This window comes from Trematomus bernacchii, unplaced genomic scaffold, assembly GCF_902827165.1.
Source record: "Trematomus bernacchii unplaced genomic scaffold, fTreBer1.1, whole genome shotgun sequence".
Taxonomy (NCBI): domain Eukaryota; kingdom Metazoa; phylum Chordata; class Actinopteri; order Perciformes; family Nototheniidae; genus Trematomus; species Trematomus bernacchii.
The window spans coordinates 20337-41293 of record NW_022987394.1 but is presented as its reverse complement, the minus strand read 5'-3'; the positions used below and the strand labels follow the sequence as shown (position 1 = coordinate 41293).

The 20957-nt window shown below is 39.4% G+C and overlaps 2 protein-coding genes across 2 annotated transcripts; both read left to right on the top strand.

The window, feature by feature from the left end:
- Positions 1-3929: 3929 nt before the first annotated feature.
- On the top strand, positions 3930-10303 carry LOC117486545 (tripartite motif-containing protein 35-like). The gene is made up of 3 exons (XM_034135053.1): positions 3930-4015; positions 4113-5520; positions 10161-10303. Exons 2-3 carry the CDS (start codon positions 4128-4130, stop codon positions 10301-10303), a joined length of 1536 nt encoding a protein of 511 aa, XP_033990944.1. The 5' UTR covers positions 3930-4015; positions 4113-4127.
- A 7619-nt stretch (positions 10304-17922) lies between these two features.
- On the top strand, positions 17923-19635 carry LOC117486457 (nuclear factor 7, brain-like). The gene is made up of 2 exons (XM_034134900.1): positions 17923-17995; positions 18096-19635. Exon 2 carries the CDS (start codon positions 18111-18113, stop codon positions 19518-19520), a length of 1410 nt encoding a protein of 469 aa, XP_033990791.1. The 5' UTR covers positions 17923-17995; positions 18096-18110; the 3' UTR covers positions 19521-19635.
- Positions 19636-20957: the final 1322 nt, after the last annotated feature.

The following is a 20957-nucleotide window of genomic DNA, read 5'->3' as shown; positions in this document are numbered from 1 at the left end:
AGATCATCACCCTTAGCTATTTCAATTACCTCTCAAACAACCTAAACTAGTTATAAATGTTTATTTTAAATAAAGTATGTTTCTTCACATGTTAGGTCTTGAAGGTTCATTGAAAGTAAAGCTTACTTTGGTTCTTGTGCTCTAGTTCTTCAAGGAATCTTACTGAGAACGTTATGTTTCCTCTGACTGCTTATGCCAAAAGCAACGACAAATTATCTGTTTTAAATACCTTTTTAGACCGTAAACTTTAGAATGAAATGTAATACCGGTTAGTTTTTTGTGTTCATACTGACAGAAGAAGAAATAAATTAAGTATGAATGAGAATAAGACTTATGTAATGTATTGACATTTGATCAGTAGCCTATAAATGTATTACTAACTTTATCCACTGTGGTACCGAAGCTTGGATCACCGCCAAAGACATGGCCGAGGGCAGCTGGCAGCTTTCAATATTTTTCATGTGCGATTCTAACGCTTTCAGAAAGTGAAACATACAGCATCATTTGAGAAAAATAAATCAAAATAAGCGTTATAAATGAACCCTGACTACTTGTGTTTAGGACTCACTGTATTCTCTAGGTCTGTGGGCCAAATCCAGATATGGGGGGGGGGGGGGGGGTTCTGTTAGAAGGTGCGACGAGGGAGGGGGGAGAGAGTTAGACCCTCGCTCGGGGGGGGCCTCTCTGCACGGAGGAGCCGCGGAGAAGTGAATCACAGTGATCTCATAAACATATGACCAATGTGCGAGGGTGATGACATCAGAGCATCGTCCTATGGGCTTAGCCCCGGACAGGTACAACAGGTATTCACTCAGAGGGGGGTAGTTACCCATTTACATGTCAAAAAGCAACAAACAGTGGGCGGGTGGGGGAAGTATACTGAGAAGTATATAATGAGAACTGCTACCAATGGTGACCCCTCCCACCGTTTTGTTTTCGAGATAATGTCTCTGGGCTTCTTAACATTTATGAAACTATTAATGTGTAGCACCAGATTAACGGGAAGAATCTCAGCTAACTGAAGATATGAACCATTTTTACCAAAACAAAACACAAGTCTCATAAGAAGCGTCTAAATGACCCCTGAGCGAAAAAATTCTAACGCACTGCGGCACACAATTCAAGATAAAGATACCCTTATTACTTATCGTAGCTGCACATACAATATAGCCGATTAAAGCTGAGACTCCACTGATTATTTAGGTATAGTATCATCACTGAGCGATCCGAACTTGCGACAGGGGAAGCAAACACAGACATCACAACACGTACCTTTACGGAGCTTTTACGGCAGATCGTCTCACCGTAGCTGTCAATTAGGTCAAAAGACGTGTTCAATGGCATTAAAACGAAAAAAAGAAAATCTACAACTGTTGATCCATAGGTTGATAATGTACCTGTGCCTTTTAAAAAATTATTTATAATCCATAATTCCATTTTTTATGTAAAAATCGGAGCGGAAAAGTTAGCTGCTAATGGTAGCCACCAGAGTGTATGCAGCTTCCGGTTTTGGTAACGCGTCACTCTCACTCCTTATTTGTTAACGTGTTGGTGTGTATATAACTTTCCCTCGATTCCATTGGCTCTAGCGGTTATAAAGAGATTTCATTCATCAAAATCGAGCAAGGGGGGCCAGAGATAGGTCAAATCCACCCAAATGACCCCAGAAGTGGGGTTTTTGGCTAAATCTCTCTAAAAAGGTCAAATTTCACTTGTTTTGCATCAATCTTGATACAGGGTACTTCTTATATGTTGTACTTTGGATTCCTAAAGCTTTTAGTCTACTAACCCATCATACAAGGGTAGTTTGCACTATAAGTAAAACATTATTTTTGGACGGACACTATAATTTACAGTTTTTTACAATGTAAAATCTGAATTTTCTTTAAAATAAAAAACATCTATATTGATTCTGACTTTTCTAAATCCAACTCACAGGTTTATCATTACTTTGAGAAAAAAGATGATTAATTTAACCCTTTTAGAAGGGAAGATATGGTCATTTGTTCTGGGAATGGCATTTTCGAGCCTGAGACCTGAAAAACAGGCTCAGGGCTTAAGAGGTTAAGAAATACATATTTGTAGCTTTTTTTTTATCTGCAGTAGGAAATGCAGAGAGTAGCGACAGGGCTGGTCCAACCTGATCTGTAAAGTGATCTAACTAAGTGCTATTCATTTTCTTGACGGGGAAGTGCAGTGTAAATGGGGGGCTTATATGCATTTGAAAAGCAATATAAATCACACAGTTCGTATACAATAGGCATTAAAAGCACCATCGATAACCATTGCCCTTCTCCTATTCAAACCAAAAGAGAAAATGCAGATATTACACTCTGAAAAGAAAGGGTAGACATATCTGTACTCTTAGTGCCAAGTAGCTAAATAAATTCTCCAAATCAAACCAAATCAAACCAAGATATCTTGGGTATTCACTCAGAGGGGGGTCGGTGAACCGGGCAGAGTTTTTCGCCGGTCAACGTGTGTGAAAGTTTAAAGTTTATCATCTAAATTTGCCGAAACAAGTTTAATATTCTGAAAGCCAAGACTTTGTTTATTTGAAATCAGATGAAAACAAACTGTAACGGACCCATGTTATTCATATTCCGAGTCATAAAGACTTTATTTAAAATAAACATTTATAACTAGTTTAGGTTGTTTGAGAGGTACAGCTACCATTCTTTAATTAGATGTTTGATAAGTGCATGCAGATCACATAAAACACGTACACAGATACATTATTTTGTATTTTTATTAAATTTGACAATCTCAATTTCACTTTCCACTATGTCCACCGTTGTTTTTCACAACCAATGGCAGAACTTTATTGAGGCCTGTAATTAGTCAACTACAGGTCTCTTGAAGTCTTTTTCTTCCAAAAAGCTTGTGACAAGATGTTATTGCTCTTGGGGCATTAAAAACAAGATTGTAACTTTAGTTTTTTATATAATATCTGCATTGTCTCTTGTGAAAAACTAAGTCTTAGTTTGGCCATAGTTATTTAATATATAGCGCCATCTCCTGGTTAAACCCTGAAATTGGAGAATAGTGGGAGGGCCTAACATTCCTGAATACTGGTCTTTGGCAGGTCTTAGGCAGGTAACTGGCTGGCAGTAGGCAGGAAGCTGTATGCTGGGGTCCAAAATAAGAGGCTCCATCTGTAGAAGTCTCAGTGGGAGAATGCACGCGGGATAAGGTAGTACCCATAGAGTCCAGTAGAGGGCGGAGCCTGTGAGAGATATAACAATAGGTTCCTCGCACTTCGTGCTAGGACGCCGTTGGGTCCTAGCACTCCGTGCTCGGGACCTAATAAGATATTTAATATATGTTATATAACTATAATATATCCAAATGCAAATGGCTTCTTTAGATGCCCCTACAGATCGGCCTTCTTCAGTTCTAATCCAATGCAGTTTGGGGTTATATCCTGCATTTCTTGGCATCGACACAAGCGTAATGTTTGCCTATTTTAAAAAGGTGTATTTGCATATTTCTACATACTGGGATCAATAAACAGTTTTGGATTCGTAGAAATTGGGTTTTTGTGGAAGGCTGAAACTCTTGTGGATTCATTGGCCGACGATTTTTCATGTGTGATTATGTTAGTCTTCATAGTAGCCATTTTATTAGTAAGACATTATTAGAAAAACGAGATTGAGGGCATTTAGAGGATGTATTGGCTGTGTGTTTTATCACAAAGTGTATGTTCATGACTTCAATTCAACAACATCCAAAGTCCAGGAAAATTACTCAACAAGAGTTTTTACACGTCACCAAACGCACAAAGGTCTCACCTCAAGCAATACATCATGTTTAAATGATGAACCTTTGGTCCATCTCAGTTAATAGTTAACCATGTCATTAAAAGTGCTCTGAATAAGTTGCACCCTTTGTCTGGTTCATCTGAAAGATAAACCAAGAAGAGTGTCTCATTTTGTTGGATGGACGATGAAATTTACCTTGGCAGAGAACTCACAACCACTGAGGACTGGAGGAAAAAAGTCAACACAACGACAATGTAAGTTTTACGCTACCAAAGTCAGAAACAACCGTTTACTTTATAAATGATAAACTAAGAGTATAACTGATTTACAATGTGCCTGCTTTATTTTCAGCATTTCATAAACACAATGGCGTCCTTATCAGAGGAGGATCTCTCCTGTCCAGTCTGCCATGACGTCTTTAAAGATCCAGTTGTCCTGACATGTAGCCACAGCTTCTGTAAAGCCTGTTTGAATAACTGGTGGGAAGGAAAACAAACACACGAGTGTCCAGTTTGCAAGAGAAGATCCTCAAGGAGTGATCCTCCTCATAACCTCGTGTTGAAGAACCTGTGTGAGAGTTTCTTAGTGAAGAGAGATCAGAAAGTTTCACCCGGGTCTGAGACTTTCTGCCGTCTGCACTTTGAGAAACTCAAACTCTTCTGTCTGGACCATCAGCAGCCAGTGTGTGTCGTCTGCAGAGATTCAAAAATACACACCAACCACAGATTCAGACCCATTGAGGAAATTGCAAAGGATCTCAAAGAGGAGCTCCAGAAATCTCTCCATCCCTTTAAGAAGAAGTTAAAGACTTTTGAAGAAGTTAAAGTGGAGTTTGATCTAACAGCAGGACACATGAAGGTCCAGGCCCGACGCACAGAGACGCAGATTAAGGAGCAGTTTAAGAAGCTTCACCAGTTTCTAGAAGAGGAAGAGGAGGCCAGGATGGCTGCACTGAGGGAGGATGAGGAGCAGACGAGGAGGATGATGGAGGAGAAGATGGAGGCTGTGAGCAGAGAGATAGCAGCTCTTTCACACACAGTCAGAGCCACAGAGGAGGAGCTGAGAGCTGAAGACGTCTCCTTCCTGCACAACTACAAGGCTGCAGTGGAGAGGCTGCAGCGCCCCCTGCTGGAGGATCCACAGCTGCCCTCAAGAGCTCTGATAGACCAGGCCAAACACCTGGGCAACCTCAGCTTTATTATCTGGGACAAGCTAATGGATTTGGTCACCTACACTCCTGTGATTTTGGACCCAAACACTGCTGGTTCAGAACTCATCCTGTCTGAAGATCTGACCAGTGTGAGACGAGGAGGGATACAGAAACTTCCTGATAATCCAGAGAGGTTTCATAAATACTACTACTCAGTCCTGGGCTCTGAGGGCTTTAACTCAGGGAGTCACTGCTGGGATGTTGAAGTTGGAGACAGTGCATGCTGGTTCCTTGGTGTAGCCTCAGAGTCCATCAAAAGGAAAGGGATAGCAGAGTCTGGATTATGGAGAATAGGATTCTCTAATGGAAAATACAAAATATTCTCCCCATCAACACAACCAAACGATCTCCCAGTGCCCACAAAGCTCCAGAGGGTCAGAGTGAATCTGGACTGGAACAGAGGAATGTTGTCATTCTCTGATCTTGACACTAACACACACGTACTCACCTTCACACACACTTTCACTGAGAGGATGTTTCCATACTTTAGCAATAAGGATAAAATCCCTATAAAGATTTTACCAGAAGCGGATCAGGACAACGCTGATGGTTGGTAGCAAAAATATAAAGCCTTAAAGTAAAGAGTCTTGTAATTCAATCTACTTTAATAGATAGATAGATAGATAGATGGAAAGATGGATAGATGGATGGATAGATAGATAGATAGATAGATAGATAGATAGATGGAAAGATGGATAGATGGATGGATAGATAGATAGATAGATAGATAGATAGATAGATAGATAGATAGATAGATAGATAGATAGATAGATAGATAGATAGATACTTTATTCATCCCAAATTGGAAGAACTGAAACTGATTTTTTATAGTCATTCTCTCGTACTTTTTTTGTGACGCATGTGGAAAAACTGTCTCTACAGAACGTGGAATGGAGATTAGCTGCCAGTGGTGTAAAGTAAATAAGTACATTTACTCAAGCACAATTTTGAGGTACTATTTACTTTACTTGAGTATTTCAGGTTTTTGCTACTTTGTACTTCTACTCCACTACAATTCAGAGGTAAATGGTGTACTTTTACTCCACTACATGTATTTAATACCTTTAGATAACAGATCTGGATGAATGATGTGAAATATAAACAATACAACATAGTACACGCAGCCCGTATTCTTTACACACGCCCCAGGTTCCTTCCAGTGGAGGAAGCTTTCCTGTCAACCAACTCACGCCATGCTAGAGATCAACTCAGCCCGTCTCAACATAAAAAAAAAGGAAAAAAAAAGAAAAATATGGAAATATAAAGAAATATAAACAAGTCTTAAATCAGACTTTAGTTCCACCTGGAGTAAATTCACAAGCTACCCTGCAGTATACAAAGTCATTCAAACTAGCTGCACCTTTACCAGCTTTGATAACACTTTAATGATCAATCATTATAAAACATATCATATATATTATTCTGAAATGGACCAATCTGCACAATGACTACTTTTACTTTTGGTACTTTAACTATATTTTGATGATAATACTTTTCTACTTTTACTTGAGGAACATTTTGAATGCAGGACTTTTACTTCCTACTTCCACTCTGGTATTTCTACTTTTACACAAGTACAAGATCTGAGTACTTTTTCCACCTCTGCTAAAAGGGTTTTTTCTCTGCTTCCTGTCTTTCTCCGTTAAAATCATGCTAATTGGGAGTGCCACAGGGCTCTATTCTGGGGCCTCGGCTGTTCAGTTTATATATCAATTATCTCCCATTAGTTTGTGATGAAGTAAAAAAATTTACATGTATGCTGACAACACGATCATGTACACTGATGGAGGATGTTGAACAAGTCGCCAAAAAACAATGTATCCACAGTTTAGAGTTAACGGATAAATCTGTAACCCTATAAAGTGCAATCTGCTATTTCCATTACAGCCATCAATCATTGGCTTATATTTGCAGCTGATTTGCAGAGACTTTCACTCTTTTTAATTATTTAAGTGTTTTAACCTGTTACGCACGGCCCCCTCGGTACCGGGCGGATAAACGCGTCATTTGCAGGAAACAACGTCTAAGGAATCTTAATATTTAATAAAACTATGAATGTTTTATATCCATGTAACGGGAAGAAACTCAGCTAACTGATCTTTTTAATTTTTTTTCTCCAAAAAACCCCCACAATGCTAGCACTCAGCCTCTGAATTAGCCACGAGCGAAAAAATGTAACCTAAAACGGCACTTAAACTCACTCTAACTCCCTTATTACTTATCCTAGATGCACAGCCAACCACTCGTTTTTGGTGTCCTGGAGACACTGAATCTAGTGGTGCCCTCCTCAACACTCAGTGATAAACATTTGCGATACTATAAACGTAAGCGTACATCATAACATGTGGAGCTAAGTAGCTAGAAACGCTAACATGGCTTACCTTGGTCAAAACTGGTCTTCAATGGCATTAAAACGATAGAAAAACGATGCTGCAGTTAATCCATAGGTTCATCCAATGTATCTGTGCCCTCTTTGAGATTATTTCTGATAATCCATAAGCAATAAAACTGCTTTTCCGTTTCCAGATGTCAGAGCAAGAGTACAGGCTCGCTCTGATGCAAAACTGCATGCGCGAAGCCCACACCTTTTTTCTTTACCATGTGTGTGAGAGGGAGCCTCCCCCTTCGATTATATTGGCTCTAACGGTCAGAAAGGTGTGTCAACCATCAAAATCGAGCAAGGGGGGCCAGAGATATAGAAAAAAAAACATTTTCACCCAAATCACCTCAGAGGTGGGGTGGTTTTGGCTAAACCTAATGCCCCTTTCACACCAACGCAACTCCGGTTCAAGCTCCGTGCTAGAGCTTTTCTGGTTCAGAACCGGTTCTTCGGTTTAGCGCCGGCTCTTTTCACACCGCTCAGAGCCCGACTGGTGCTGCCGCTGCTGCGTCATGACGTCACAGTTTACGTCGCTGAGTTTCTCCCCAACGCCGGAGCTCACCTCACAACAACAACGGGCCGGGGACTGCGTTGCTTTTAATCATACGAAGCCAGATTAAATTAAATAACGACTTCTCCAACCTTATACTTTTCTCCAGAGTGCCGTGGTTCATTGTTTATTAATGTGTTTCAGCGGCATTTACCGACCGCTGCAGTGCTGGCCGGCTGCTCTTCAACGGGAGTGTATTCTCCCGTTAGCTCCGGGTTAGCTCACACGGCTCTAAAGTATTCACTGTCTGACTGTCACACAAGCAGCTGATACATATCCCCAGTTCCCCTTAAGTGAATGTGTGTCAGTCTGAATTGACGCTGTTTGGTGTCAGTCTGAATTGACGCTGTTTGGCATCACAACGCTGTTATGAAAGTTTCTCTGGTATAACATGGGTGATGTTAGCATAGCAACCGAAGCTAAACTGACTACTTGCTAAGCAGTTTTCTACAGGCACTTTTTACAGACGTATTTTTCATTATGATTCTACTTGTGATAGTCGGACATGACAACCTGTGCAGCCCATGTATTGATTCCATCCGATAGCTGCTATAATAACAAACAAAACGTCTGCCTGCTCTCCACAATGATCAATAACAGCGAACGGATGGTCAAAGTAAGGTACAAATAAACAGAATCACACGAAGCCTGGTTAGTGTTGCCTGACTTTATAAAGTGTGTTTTTTTTAACAAGTGTGTGGTTGCGTTCTAGTCACTTTGCTCAGCACTACTGCTTGTTACAACTTTTATTTGCCGTACTCGCCTTAAGTGATAGCTCAGGTTAATCTCGCCCCCCTCCGACGTAAGCGTGACGTATGCGGTTCTTGCTTCTAGACGGACAACTTTTTGGTGCTCGAAACGAACCGGATTCCGGAGCTATGACGCTGCTCCGCTGCGGTGTGAACAGGAAAACCCGGTGCTTTTCAAGCACCAGCACCGAACCGGCCCTGAAACACCGTTGGTGTGAAAGGGGTATAAAAAGGTCAAATGTCACTTGTTTTGCATCAATCTTGATACAGGGTACTTATTATATGTTGTACTTTGGATTCCTAAAGCTTTTAGTCTACTATCCATCATCCAAGGGTAGTTTTCACTATCTGTAAAAAATTAATTTTGGACGGACACTATAATTTACAGTTTTTACTATGTAAAATCTGTATTTTCTTTCAAATAAAAAACATTTATATTGATTCTGACACTTCTACATCCAACTCACAGATGTAACCTTGCTTTGATAAAAGAAATTATTCATATAACCCTTTTAGAAGTTAAGTTGTAGTCATTTGTTTTGGGCATGTCATTTTCGAGCCTGAAACATGAAAAACAGGCTCAGTGCTTAACAGGTTAAAGGAAATATAATGGGATGTTGTATTTGTACTTATATGTGTATGTGCAGGTCTTTGTACAGTATATTGATATGGCTTTGATCAGTCCGTATAATTCTTAATGTCATGAAGACTATTTACTGTTTGTAGCGTGTCTTGATTGTTATGTGTGTACCTGCAGATATAAAATAATCTGTGATAAATCTTCTCTGCACTTTAAAAAAAAGATTATTTGATTTGATTAATGCTCCTTGTTTAATTAAGACCAACAATCCTAATAACAGAAGGAGCCAACCTTGGTTTGTTGTTCAATAAATATTTTCTAAGTTGTACTAAACAGCGCCTTTGTTTATCCTTATTTTAAATATGTGTTGGTCACCTGACCTCAGTTTATGGAAAACTAGTTTTGACGGCAGAAGTTGTTTTGTTTGAATATATACAAGCACTTTTTTCAATTGGGGGTATGTGTGTGTGTGTGTGTGTGTGTGTGTGTGTGTGTGTGTTTTGTGTGTGCGTGTGTGTGTGTGTGTGTGTGTTTTATCTGATCTGTCGGCACCAACACCTGGTCTGCCACATGTGGAAGCCCCTCTTTAGTTTCTCACCTGCTGAGCCCAGAGCAAAAATGCTTTTGTGTGCACAAGCTAGAGGGGGACAGAAAACACCAGTGTGATTTTGGTGACAGTACGACTATCTTGGACAAAGTTGTAGTGGGGGTTCTGCACCACCTGTTCTGCTGAACATGGGCTGTAGAGAACCGTGCAGATCTTCCATATTGACACCAGGATTAGCTTTGTCTAAAAAAAAAAAAAGAACATTAACCCTGTGAGAGAGGCACACATACACACCTTCACACACACTTTCACTGAAAGGATGTTTCCATACATTAGCAATGGAGATAAATTCCCAATTAAGATTTTACCAGATCTGGGTAAAGTTGACGACATTGAGCAGGACAGCGAAGAGAAAGATGAAGAGGAAAGGGAAGACGAAGACGAAGACGAAGACGAAGACGAAGACGAAGACGATTCCGGCGACGATTCCGAGGACATTTGCTACGATTTTATCCAAGAGATTTAATTACAAGTACAAGTCCTGCTTTCACAATCTTAGCAAAGTGAAAGTTCAAAGTACCAGCATAAAAATGATGCAAAATCCACTTTTTTATGTCTTTTCTACATCAACATGTGTCCCCTCTGTGTTAAGAGACTCTGAAAGCTTCAGGAAAAAAGACCCTCTCTCTGATTTGAACACATATTCAGCATGTTTCCGAGTCAAATTAACAATTAACAGAGGTTTAAAAATGTAAAATATATATTATGTTCATTCAGAGGTTGCGCTAGACTTTTTCGCTGCCCGTCATTTTGACGGACAGGATTGTACAATTTCCGTCAAAATCCATTATTACCCGTCGGTCTGTACACCTCGCGGGAGCGCGCCACAGCGTAAACCATAAACTCCCAGACATTTAATTGATTTGTACGGCAAAGTTAGGTCTGGAAACTATATCATTTCCTTTTTGGAGGGCATCCATAACACGGCATAACACCGGAGCCCTGCTGCGGGGAAACTTTGGCGATGTTCTGAGTTTGTTCTAATCTGTCAAAATGACGGACTGCTTTCAGATTTTTCCGTCATTGTTAAAGAAAATCCTCCAGAGGGAGTTTCTCTCCCACACACTCTGTTTTTTATTCTGCATAACTTTTTGTTTTGAACATTCAAATCAGTGGCACACATAAAAACCAGTGATGTATTTTTACCTTTTAATCTGTGACCTGCTAATTGTACTCCTTTTGAATAGCTTTATCTGTAGACCAACAACGAATATATTAAAGATTGAAATAATGTGAAGACTTGACAATCATTGTAACTTGTAAACTGTTTAAAGACTGCCACTAAAGGCTGTTTAATAGCATCACAAACACATTTATTGAGTTAAACTTCCTTACGTATTATATCGTTGTAAAACAATAATTTACCCTATTCTTCTTGCTATGGTAATAGTAACAGATATTTTAGTATGTATTTATTAGCAGTTGACTATGGTTTTTGCAGGTATCGCATTTAAAACGACAAACTATGTCTTATTAACCTTAAAAACCTTTTATTTTCCTCTTTTTAACTATGCTTTTTTAAGGATTAATGACAAACAATGATCATTACATTAAAGCAATAAAACCCTAAAATGTGTCAGCATTTTAAGACTCCCTGTCCCCTGGTCTGGAGGTCAGTGGATGTTGGTTGTTATCCTGAAATAAGGTCTGTAGTTTACACAAGCTGAAAAGATTTTTGTTCTACAACATAAAATATGTCAGTAAATACCCCATTGGTACATTTCTAAATGGCGGTTGCTAACAAGTGTCTAAATGAGACGACTAAACATCATCACACCCAACATTAGCCTCCTTTAGCTTAGCGGTGGTGACGTGAAGTCATGTGACCGTGCTGTAGTTCCTTTATAGCCCAACATTAGCCGCCTTAAGCTTAGCGCTGGTGACGTGAAGTCATGTGACCGTGCTGTAATTCCTTTATAGCCCAACATTACCCGCCTTTAGCTTAGCGGTGGTGATGTGAAGTCATGTGACCGTGCTGCAATTCCTTTATAGACCAACATTAGCCTCCTTTAGCTTAGCGGTGGTGATGTGAAGTCATGTGACCGTGCTGTAATTCCTTTATAGCCCAACATTAGCCGCCTTTAGCTTAGCGGTGGTGACATGAAGTCATGTGACCGTGCTGTAGTTCCTTTATAGCCCAACATTAGCCGCTTTTAGCTTAGCGGTGGTGACGTGAAGTCATGTGACCGTGCTGTAGTTCCTTTATAGCCCAACATTAGCCGCCTTTAGCTTACCGGTGGTGACGTGAAGTCATGTGACCGTGCTGTAGTTCCTTTATAGCCAAATCTGCTGTTAATATGTGGAGATTATCCTGCTGAACAAAATGTTCATCGATTATCATAAACGTTTGTTTCACAAAGAGATTATTTTCTGCAATTATCCAAAATCCAATGGAAATAAACCCATTGGCTTTTGTCGAGGGAGCCCTTGCGATCTAACTCTCATGTACAAAAATGTGTCATCACTGCAACACTCTTTACCTTCAAATGTGACAGGGAAGGTGGTGAACCGCAACATGTTGATGGGTAGAACATGCTAGCTAGCATAGCGCTGGGGAGCTAGCTGCCAGGCTAACCTCATTGTTGGCTCGTGAGTTTGAATAACTGGGCGGGTAGACATTGTTGTTGCTTCTTTCGCAACTGTAGTTTGTTTTGTTTTTGGACTCTTTTTAATCCTTTGCTATAGCATACATTCCGAGTTGTTTCAACGGCACTGACAATAACTCTCTAAAGGCAGGAAGGACTTGTTCTTACCGTGGTAAACAATTCATTTACGTTTACATCCTGGCACTCGATCAACTTGTTTCAACAGTTTCTTTTTTATCAGAAACACATGTAAACTTTGTATTAAGTTTACATTTTGATTCATTTTCTTGTGTTTAAATTGATTATATACAGTAGATACATAATACATTTTAATCAAAACTGCCGGTGCCGCCCACCCCAGCCTATACTATCTTCTTACCAGTTTAAAAAAAAAAAAGTTATAATATAGGAGTTTTAAAACTTTAAAACAAGCATGGGATTTTATTTTTTTTAAACATGACACCTGTTCATAAGGATAGAACTCACAGCAAGATATCAAATATAATAAGATATTTAATATATGTTATATAACTATAATATATCCAAATGCAAATGACTTCTTTAGATGCCCCTACAGATCGGCCTTCTTCAGTTCCAATCCAATGCAGTTTGGGGTTATATCCTGCATTTCTTGGCATCGACACAAGCGTAATAACTACGTTGGCCCACAACTTGGGACGTAGTATTTCTACAAAAACGCCTCTGAAATTGTAGGATCCCTACGTTTTTTTCACCATTCATTTCCAATGGCTGGCGTCTATGTCACGTGATCTTCAACTTTCTCTCCGCAGAAATAAAAAAACATGGCCGACCTTCGTTTTATTCTCGGTAGAAAATGCCTATTTTAAGGTTAGTTTGGCCATTAAAATGCGTTTTGATGTCATTTGATGCGAGACATATGAGTTGTTATTTCAGATTATGTGTGCAGTGGATGTACATGATCTTTAGTTTGCTAGTTATTACGAAGAATACTTCAGGAAATTGTGTAAATACAACGTTTTCATTGTTACCAAGGTGGTTGCTAGGGACGCTGCTATCGATATTATGTCTGTTATGTTGTGTAACTGTTTAATGGTGTTATCTTTATTGCTACCCCCTTCCCCGTCAATTTATAGTAAACAGTGTCTCGGGCTTTGGCTATAGGGCGGCTCAAAGTATTTTGTCCGGCCGTTGTGAAGACTGGTTTGTTTATTGTCCTTGTTTTTGTTTTAAATAAAGCATATTCAATCGAGACATGCCAAACATGTGACGTCATATGACGCGTCGCATCTGCGCACAGGGAGCAGGGAGGGAGACCCCGAGATCCGTATTCCCCGTATTTTTTAAATAAAGAGATTTTCAATCACGGGCGCGCATCAAACGTGTGACGTAATGTGGTATTAAAAGTATTAAAAGAGGTGAAAATCACTACAAGTCTGGGCATGTTGAGAGCTGTACATACACACACATTTCATAATCTTATATTTCAACAGTTTTACGACAAACTGTGACTTTTTTGACATGGAAATTATTATTTAAGATTGACAAACATCATATGTGTAATTCGTGGCACAATTCAAACGGGATCGAAAGATAATCTTTCTCTCTCCATTGACTTCAATGCATACTTTTTCCGAAATAAGATCCCATGGAGGAACCCGGAAGTTTGACGGACATTACCCACAATCCTCTGTAGCAACCATAGACTGTATAAAACAATTCAATAATACCAAGCGGCAAACTCTGGGGAAGAGCCGGGACGCCAATACGGAAGTGCCACAAACTGCAGTTCATATATTGGCCGATAGGCGATGACTGCAGAAAGGAGCAATTTCCATAGACCCCCATGTTAAAATGCCCAATTTCACAGCAGAAAAAAAACGTTTCTAGCCCTGGATGCAATAAATATTATTATGTATATAGTTAGATTCCAACTTCATGATTATGAATCTGTGAGTGAATTGTTTTCTAACATGACCCTTTTATTTATATTAGGTCTTAAAGTTTTTGCATAAATTAGGGCGTGGTCACATTGAGTGACAGCTCTGTCAAGTGACTGCTGCTGTTAGCTTTTTGTCTCTCTGCTAGCTGCTCCGTCTCCGTGAAGCTACAGCGACTCTGCCTGGTCAGTTCATCCAGGGAACACAACTTGACCCCGGCCGTGTTTGTTTGTTCTTCATGCTTATATATCGGACTATTGTGACTCGCTCTGCGGTTAAAACAGACGGTGCATGAATGCCGTTTTGCGGTAAGTGAAATTCGAGTACTTTATTTATGTGTTTATGATTTCAATCAGCTACGTAATGAATGTTAAGACTTGGGTTAGCATGTAAGCGAGTGGTAGCTACATCGGTGCTAACGATGCTAATCTTAGCCTCCAAGTTAACTTAAAACCATAGACTGTATATATAAAGGTTAAAACGAAATAGACAAGTGTTAAGCGTTAAGTGGGATAATACTGTAGAACAAAAGGCTTCTGTTTGAGGTTGATAAAATAAGGTCATCCTTGTAACTTAGAGAGATATTTTATTATGTAGGTAGGAACTTTATGCATCGCTTAGGTTAATTTAAATTGGCTATGCTCAAGTATGTAGACAAGCTAACGTCGAAGTAGTGTATGTGAAATCAACCTCACAATAAGATGTGTGTATATTACAATTATTAATGTCATATTTCAAGATGATTACTTAGATATTACAATATGGTTGGTTGAGCTGGAGTTCATTATTGAGCTTACACGTTAACGTCACAGTCATCTGAAGAACGAACCCAAACCTTGTTGTTTTTATTAATTGCATTACCAAATTGGTATCAAATAAACAGTAACACAACAGCATTGGTAACACAACTTCCAAAGTTACAGTAAAATAAAAAGAACCCTGACTCGGACAATACACAATCCAACATGTTCAACAGAAGAGAATAAGTGATATTGTTTGTACACATGGTTCTTTACATATATATCTGTTTGTTTAAAGTTTCCAGGTGATGCAGACAGGATGGACCAGAGAGTGAGAGACAGAACTGGACTCCTCACAGCAGTGAACTTCAGCACAGGTACAAATACTCTTTTTTCATACTGTACAAAGAATCAAGAAAGATATTGGTTTAAATAAATGAAGTATTGACTTTAATACACTGCTATACATTCCATTAAACAATACTAAATACTAGATCACCTACACATCAGTGAAGTTGAGGGTTTTTTCCATGCAAAGGGTTACATTTAGATGTTAACAAGCAATATGACTGTCAGCTTTCTAATTTAAGGTATTGAAGGCAAAGATATTTAACGCATAGTGAGAACTGCTATTTATCTCTCAATATTGTCTGTAAAAACGTGGTAAAAGTTATTCTTTCAGTAAGACAACAGAGCAAGCTTGTTTTAATAACAGTTAAATATTATTTTGATAATAAAATACATTTCAATGTTGATGAATTTCATACTGTTCATTCATAATCTGATTGTCTTTGTAGCTCACTGTTGAAATAAAAAAAAACATTACAATTACAAAATAATTATATCTACAGCCCCTAAACACAAACACACCTCTTTCATAAATAACACACTTGTTCTGCAATAATATGTTTTATGTTTCCTGTAATTTTTGTTAGGAAAGGACATGCCTGAAAGACACGACTCAGCATCTCCTCTTTCTCCGAGGGTCAAGAAAAACATCCAATATGAAAATTAAAAGCTGACGTTATGAGATGTTAAGACCAGTACAGGACATTCACTAAGAAACCATTTTTATTGTGAAAACACAGTCAGCTGATCGAATGCACCTATTTCCACATCTACACTCCATCAGCTGATTATTTCTATTTGCCTCACTTCATGAGCTTCACAACATGTACCTTGTACCGCAGAGTTTGCAACGCAAATAAATGAGGCCAATCTTCAGTCGGATGTGAATGTGTAATCTAACATTTTCAGTAAGAATAATGGACAAAAGGAGTGCAAATACAAATTCAATTTATTGAAATGTGAACCAAAAGTTAATCAAACATGTTTTAAATAAAAAGCACATATTGACAGAAGGTGTAAACTTATTATTTATAGTTTTGCTGAATAGTCTCATGTCCGCTTACCTTAGAAACGTAAAATGCGACGGCAACTCTGCAGATGGTGAGCATGTTAGCTTAGCTTGGTAGCTTCAGCTAGCTCTGTTACTTCCAGCCCGGAGGCAGGAGGTCACGCCTCGGCTCCGCCTCTTTGCCCTTATTTGGAGCAGGCTAGAGCAGGCGGGAGTGGAACTCTGACGCCACTGTCGAGCCGTTAGTGGCCGACTCCGCCTACTAAGGGCTTCTCGGCAACTCTGCAGAATCCTATGGGTGACGTCACGGACCCTACGTCCATTTATATATACAGTCTATGAATAATACATTATTCCGAGTGTGCTTGCTTTTCTCTTTGAAAGTCATCACATAACATGGGCTGTAGAGAACCGTGCAGATCTTCCATATTGACACCAGGATTAGCTTTGTCTTAAAAAAAAATTAACACTGTGAGAGAGGCACAGATACAATAACAATAATACATTTTATTTGAGGGTACCTTTCAAAACATTCAATGTCACCTAACAATACACAAATAAATAAAATACGAGTGGCATTACAATACAAACGTGTGTTGCATAGAAAACCACAGAGGAAAATGACATTCTAAGGAGCAATTCAAGTGAGTAAAGCCAGTTTGAACTAATTATTCGTTCGGCTTGATTTGGAATAACACAGTGTCGGACTATATCATATATGTGATATCATTACATGTCATTTCTTACGTATTTCGTGGTTATCAAGTATCAGAAACTTAAACAACACAGAATGTTTTATAAAATAGTAATGACAAAACACATCTTATCCTTTCACCATGTATTCTGTAGGAATAAAACATAAAAACACTGAAGTATATTCCAATACGAAAAATGCTACAGATTTGTAAATGTTCCTTAAGTTGAGCCTCCTCAGAAGTGTATGCACGTTATCTACTCAGCCGTTTGCTGTTTAATCTGACGGGAAAGATATCGGTCAATAGAGAGAAAGTAAATCATTTATTTCGTTCTCCCGCTTAGAAAACCAGATGAACAGCTGATTTCTGGAGCTGAAAATATGCCTCATGCAGTCTTTTAAAAATAAACCTCATCTTGTAACTTACATAAACGACAGTGAATGGTCGTATGGGTTTTTTATTGAAGAATAAGGTGATCACTTGACCTGGCATGTTTCTATGAAGGCTGTGGTTTTTTCAGTGGAAGAGGGAAAAGAGCAATGTGGCCTTTTAACAGAATATGTATGAACATGACTGCACTTTAACCTGAGGGCATGCAACAAATACCTGGCTGGATTCAAACAAGGTATAGGTTGTCATTTCAAAGTATAAGTCGTAGGTCATTAGCTTTTATGAACACCACATCATGTGAGAATGTTGAACCTGGTCTGTGACGGTTGAAAAAAATGCTCCACCCACTGCATGACTCCCCTAAGGCAAACAAGGATTAACAGCAGTGTCGTTCTCAGACAAAGACAGAGAGATTTACCTTCGTAGCAAACTCAGTTCACGAAGGGAAAACTGGACAACTGCGACACTGAATGTAAGTTTATTACTACTAAAGAGAAAACAACACTTAACATGAGAGAAAACTGCCAGATTTACAGTGTTTGAACTGTGCTGTGTGCCTGCTTCATTTTCAGCATTTTGCAAACACAATGGCGTCCATATCAGAGGAGGATCTCTCCTGCCCGGTCTGCCATGATGTCTTTAAATATCCAGTTGTCCTGACATGTAGCCACAGCTTCTGTAGAGCCTGTTTGCAGAAATGGTGGAAAGGAAAACAAACACACGAGTGTCCAGTTTGTAAGAGAAAATCAAGGAATAAACCGCCTCGTAACCTGGTGTTAAAGAACCTGTGTGAGACGTTCTTAGTGAAGAGAGATCAGAACGTGTCAGCCGGGTCTCACTGCAGTCTGCACTTTGAGAAACTCAAACTCTTCTGTCTGGACCATCAGCAGCCAGTGTGTCTCGTCTGCAGAGATTCAAAAATACACAACGACCACAGATTCAGACCCATTGAGGAAATTGCACAGGATCTCAAAGAGGAGCTCCAGAAGTCTCTGCAGCCCTTACAGGAGAAACTGAAGCTCTTTGAAGAAGTTAAAGTGAAGTTTGATCAAACAGCAGGACACCTGAAGGTCCAGGCTCAACGCACAGAGACGCAGATTAAGGAGCAGTTTAAGAAGCTTCACCAGTTTCTAGAAGAGGAAGAGGAGGCCAGGATGGCTGCACTGAGGGAGGAAGAGGAGCAGAAGAGGAGGATGTTGGAGGAGAAGATGGAGGCTGTGAGCAGAGAGATAGCAGCTCTTTCACACACAGTCAGAGCCACAGAGGAGGAGCTGAGAGCTGTCTCCTTCCTGCACAACTACAAGGCTGCAGTGGAGAGGCTGCAGCGCCCGCTGCTGGAGGATCCACAGCTGCCCTCAGGAGCTCTGATAGACCAGGCCAAACATCTGGGCAACCTCAGCTTCAACATCTGGAGCAAGATGAAGGACATGGTGTCCTACTCTCCTCTCATCCTGGAGCCAAACACTGCTCATCCATTACTCATCCTGTCTGAAGATCTGACCAGTTTGAGAGCAGGAGGAGAGGAACAGAAACTTCCTGATAATCCAGAGAGGTTTGGTAATTACCGCAGTGTCCTGGGCTCTGAGGGCTTTAACTCAGGGAGTCACTGCTGGGATGTTGAAGTTGGAGACAGTGCATGCTGGTTTCTTGGTGTAGCCACAGAGTCCATCAAAAGGAAAGGGATAGCAGAGTCTGGATTTTGGAGAATAGGATTCTCTAATGGGAAATACAAAATATTCTCCCCATCAACACAACCAAACGATCTCCCAGTGCCAACGAAGCTCCAGAGGGTCAGAGTGCATCTGGACTGGAACAGAGGAGAGTTGTCGTTCTCTGATCTTAATACTAACACATACATCCTGACCATCAAGCACACTTTCACTGAGAGGATGTTTCCATACTTTAGCAATAAGGATAAAATCCCTATAAAGATTTTACAAGGAGTTGATGAGGACAAAGCTGATGGTTGGTATCACAAATATAGAGCCCTAAAGTAAAGAGTCTTGTAATTCAATCTACAGTAGGCTACTTTGAACGTGGAATGGAGATTAGCAGCCAGTGGTGTAAAGTAACTACATTTACTCAAGTACTGTACTCAAGCACAATTTTGAGGTACTTTTACTTTACTTGAGTATTTCAAGTTTATGCTACTCTGTACTTTGACTCCACTACATGTATATAATACCTTTAGTTACTTTACAGATCTGGATGAATGATGTGAAATATAATCAAGTGTTAAATCAGACTTTAGTTCCACCTGGAGTAAATCCACAAACTACCCTGCAGTATACAAAGTCATTCAAACTAGCTGCACCTTTACCAGCTTTGAGAACACTTTCATGATCAATCATTATAAAACATATCATATATATTATTCTGAAATGGATCAATCTGCACAATGACTACTTTTACTTTTGGTACTTTAACTATATTTTGATGATAATACTTTTCTACTTTTACTTGAGGAACATTTTGAATGCAGGACTTTTACTGTAACAGAGTATTCCTACACTCTGGTACTTCCACTTTTACACAAGTACAAGATCTGAGTACTTTTTCCACCTCTGCTAAAAGGGTTCTTTCTCTGCTTGCTCTCTCTCCGTTAAAATCATGCTCATTGGGAGTTCCACAGGGCTCTATTCTGGGGCCTCGGCTGTTCAGTTTATATATCAATTATCTCCCATTAGTTTGTGATGAAGTAAAAAAATTCACATGTATGCTGACAACACGATCATGTACACTGATGGAGGATGTTGAACAAGTCACCAAAAAACAATGTATCCACAGTTTAGAGTTAACGGATAAATCTGTACCCCTCTAAACTGCTATCTGCTATTTCCATTACAACCATAAATCATTGTCTTATATTTTAAATTTGCAGAGACTTTCACTCTTTTTAATGATCAATTATTCAAGTGTTTTAAAGGAAATATAATGGGATGTTGTATTTGTACTTATATGTGTATGTGCAGGTCTTTGTACAGTATGTTGATATGGCTTTGATCAGTCCGTACAATTCTTAATGTCGTGAAGACTATTTACTGTTTGTAGCGTGTCTTGATTGTTATGTGTGTACCTGTAGATGAAAAATAATCTGTGATAAATCTTCTCTGCACTTTGAAAAAATGATTATTTGATTTGATTAATGCTCCTTGTTTAATTAAGACCAACAATCCTAATAACAGAAGGAGCCAACCTTGGTTTGTTGTTCAATAAATATTTTTTAAGTTGTACTAAACAGCGCCTTTGTTTATGCTTATTTTAAATATGTGTTGGTCACCTGACCTCATCTTATGGTAAACTTGTTTTGATGGCAGACGTTGTTTTGTTTGAATATATACAAGCACTTTTTTTTTAATTGTGGGTTTGTGTGTGTGTGTGTGTGTGTGTGTGTGTGTGTGTGTGTGTGTGTGTGTGTGTTTAGTGTACGTCAT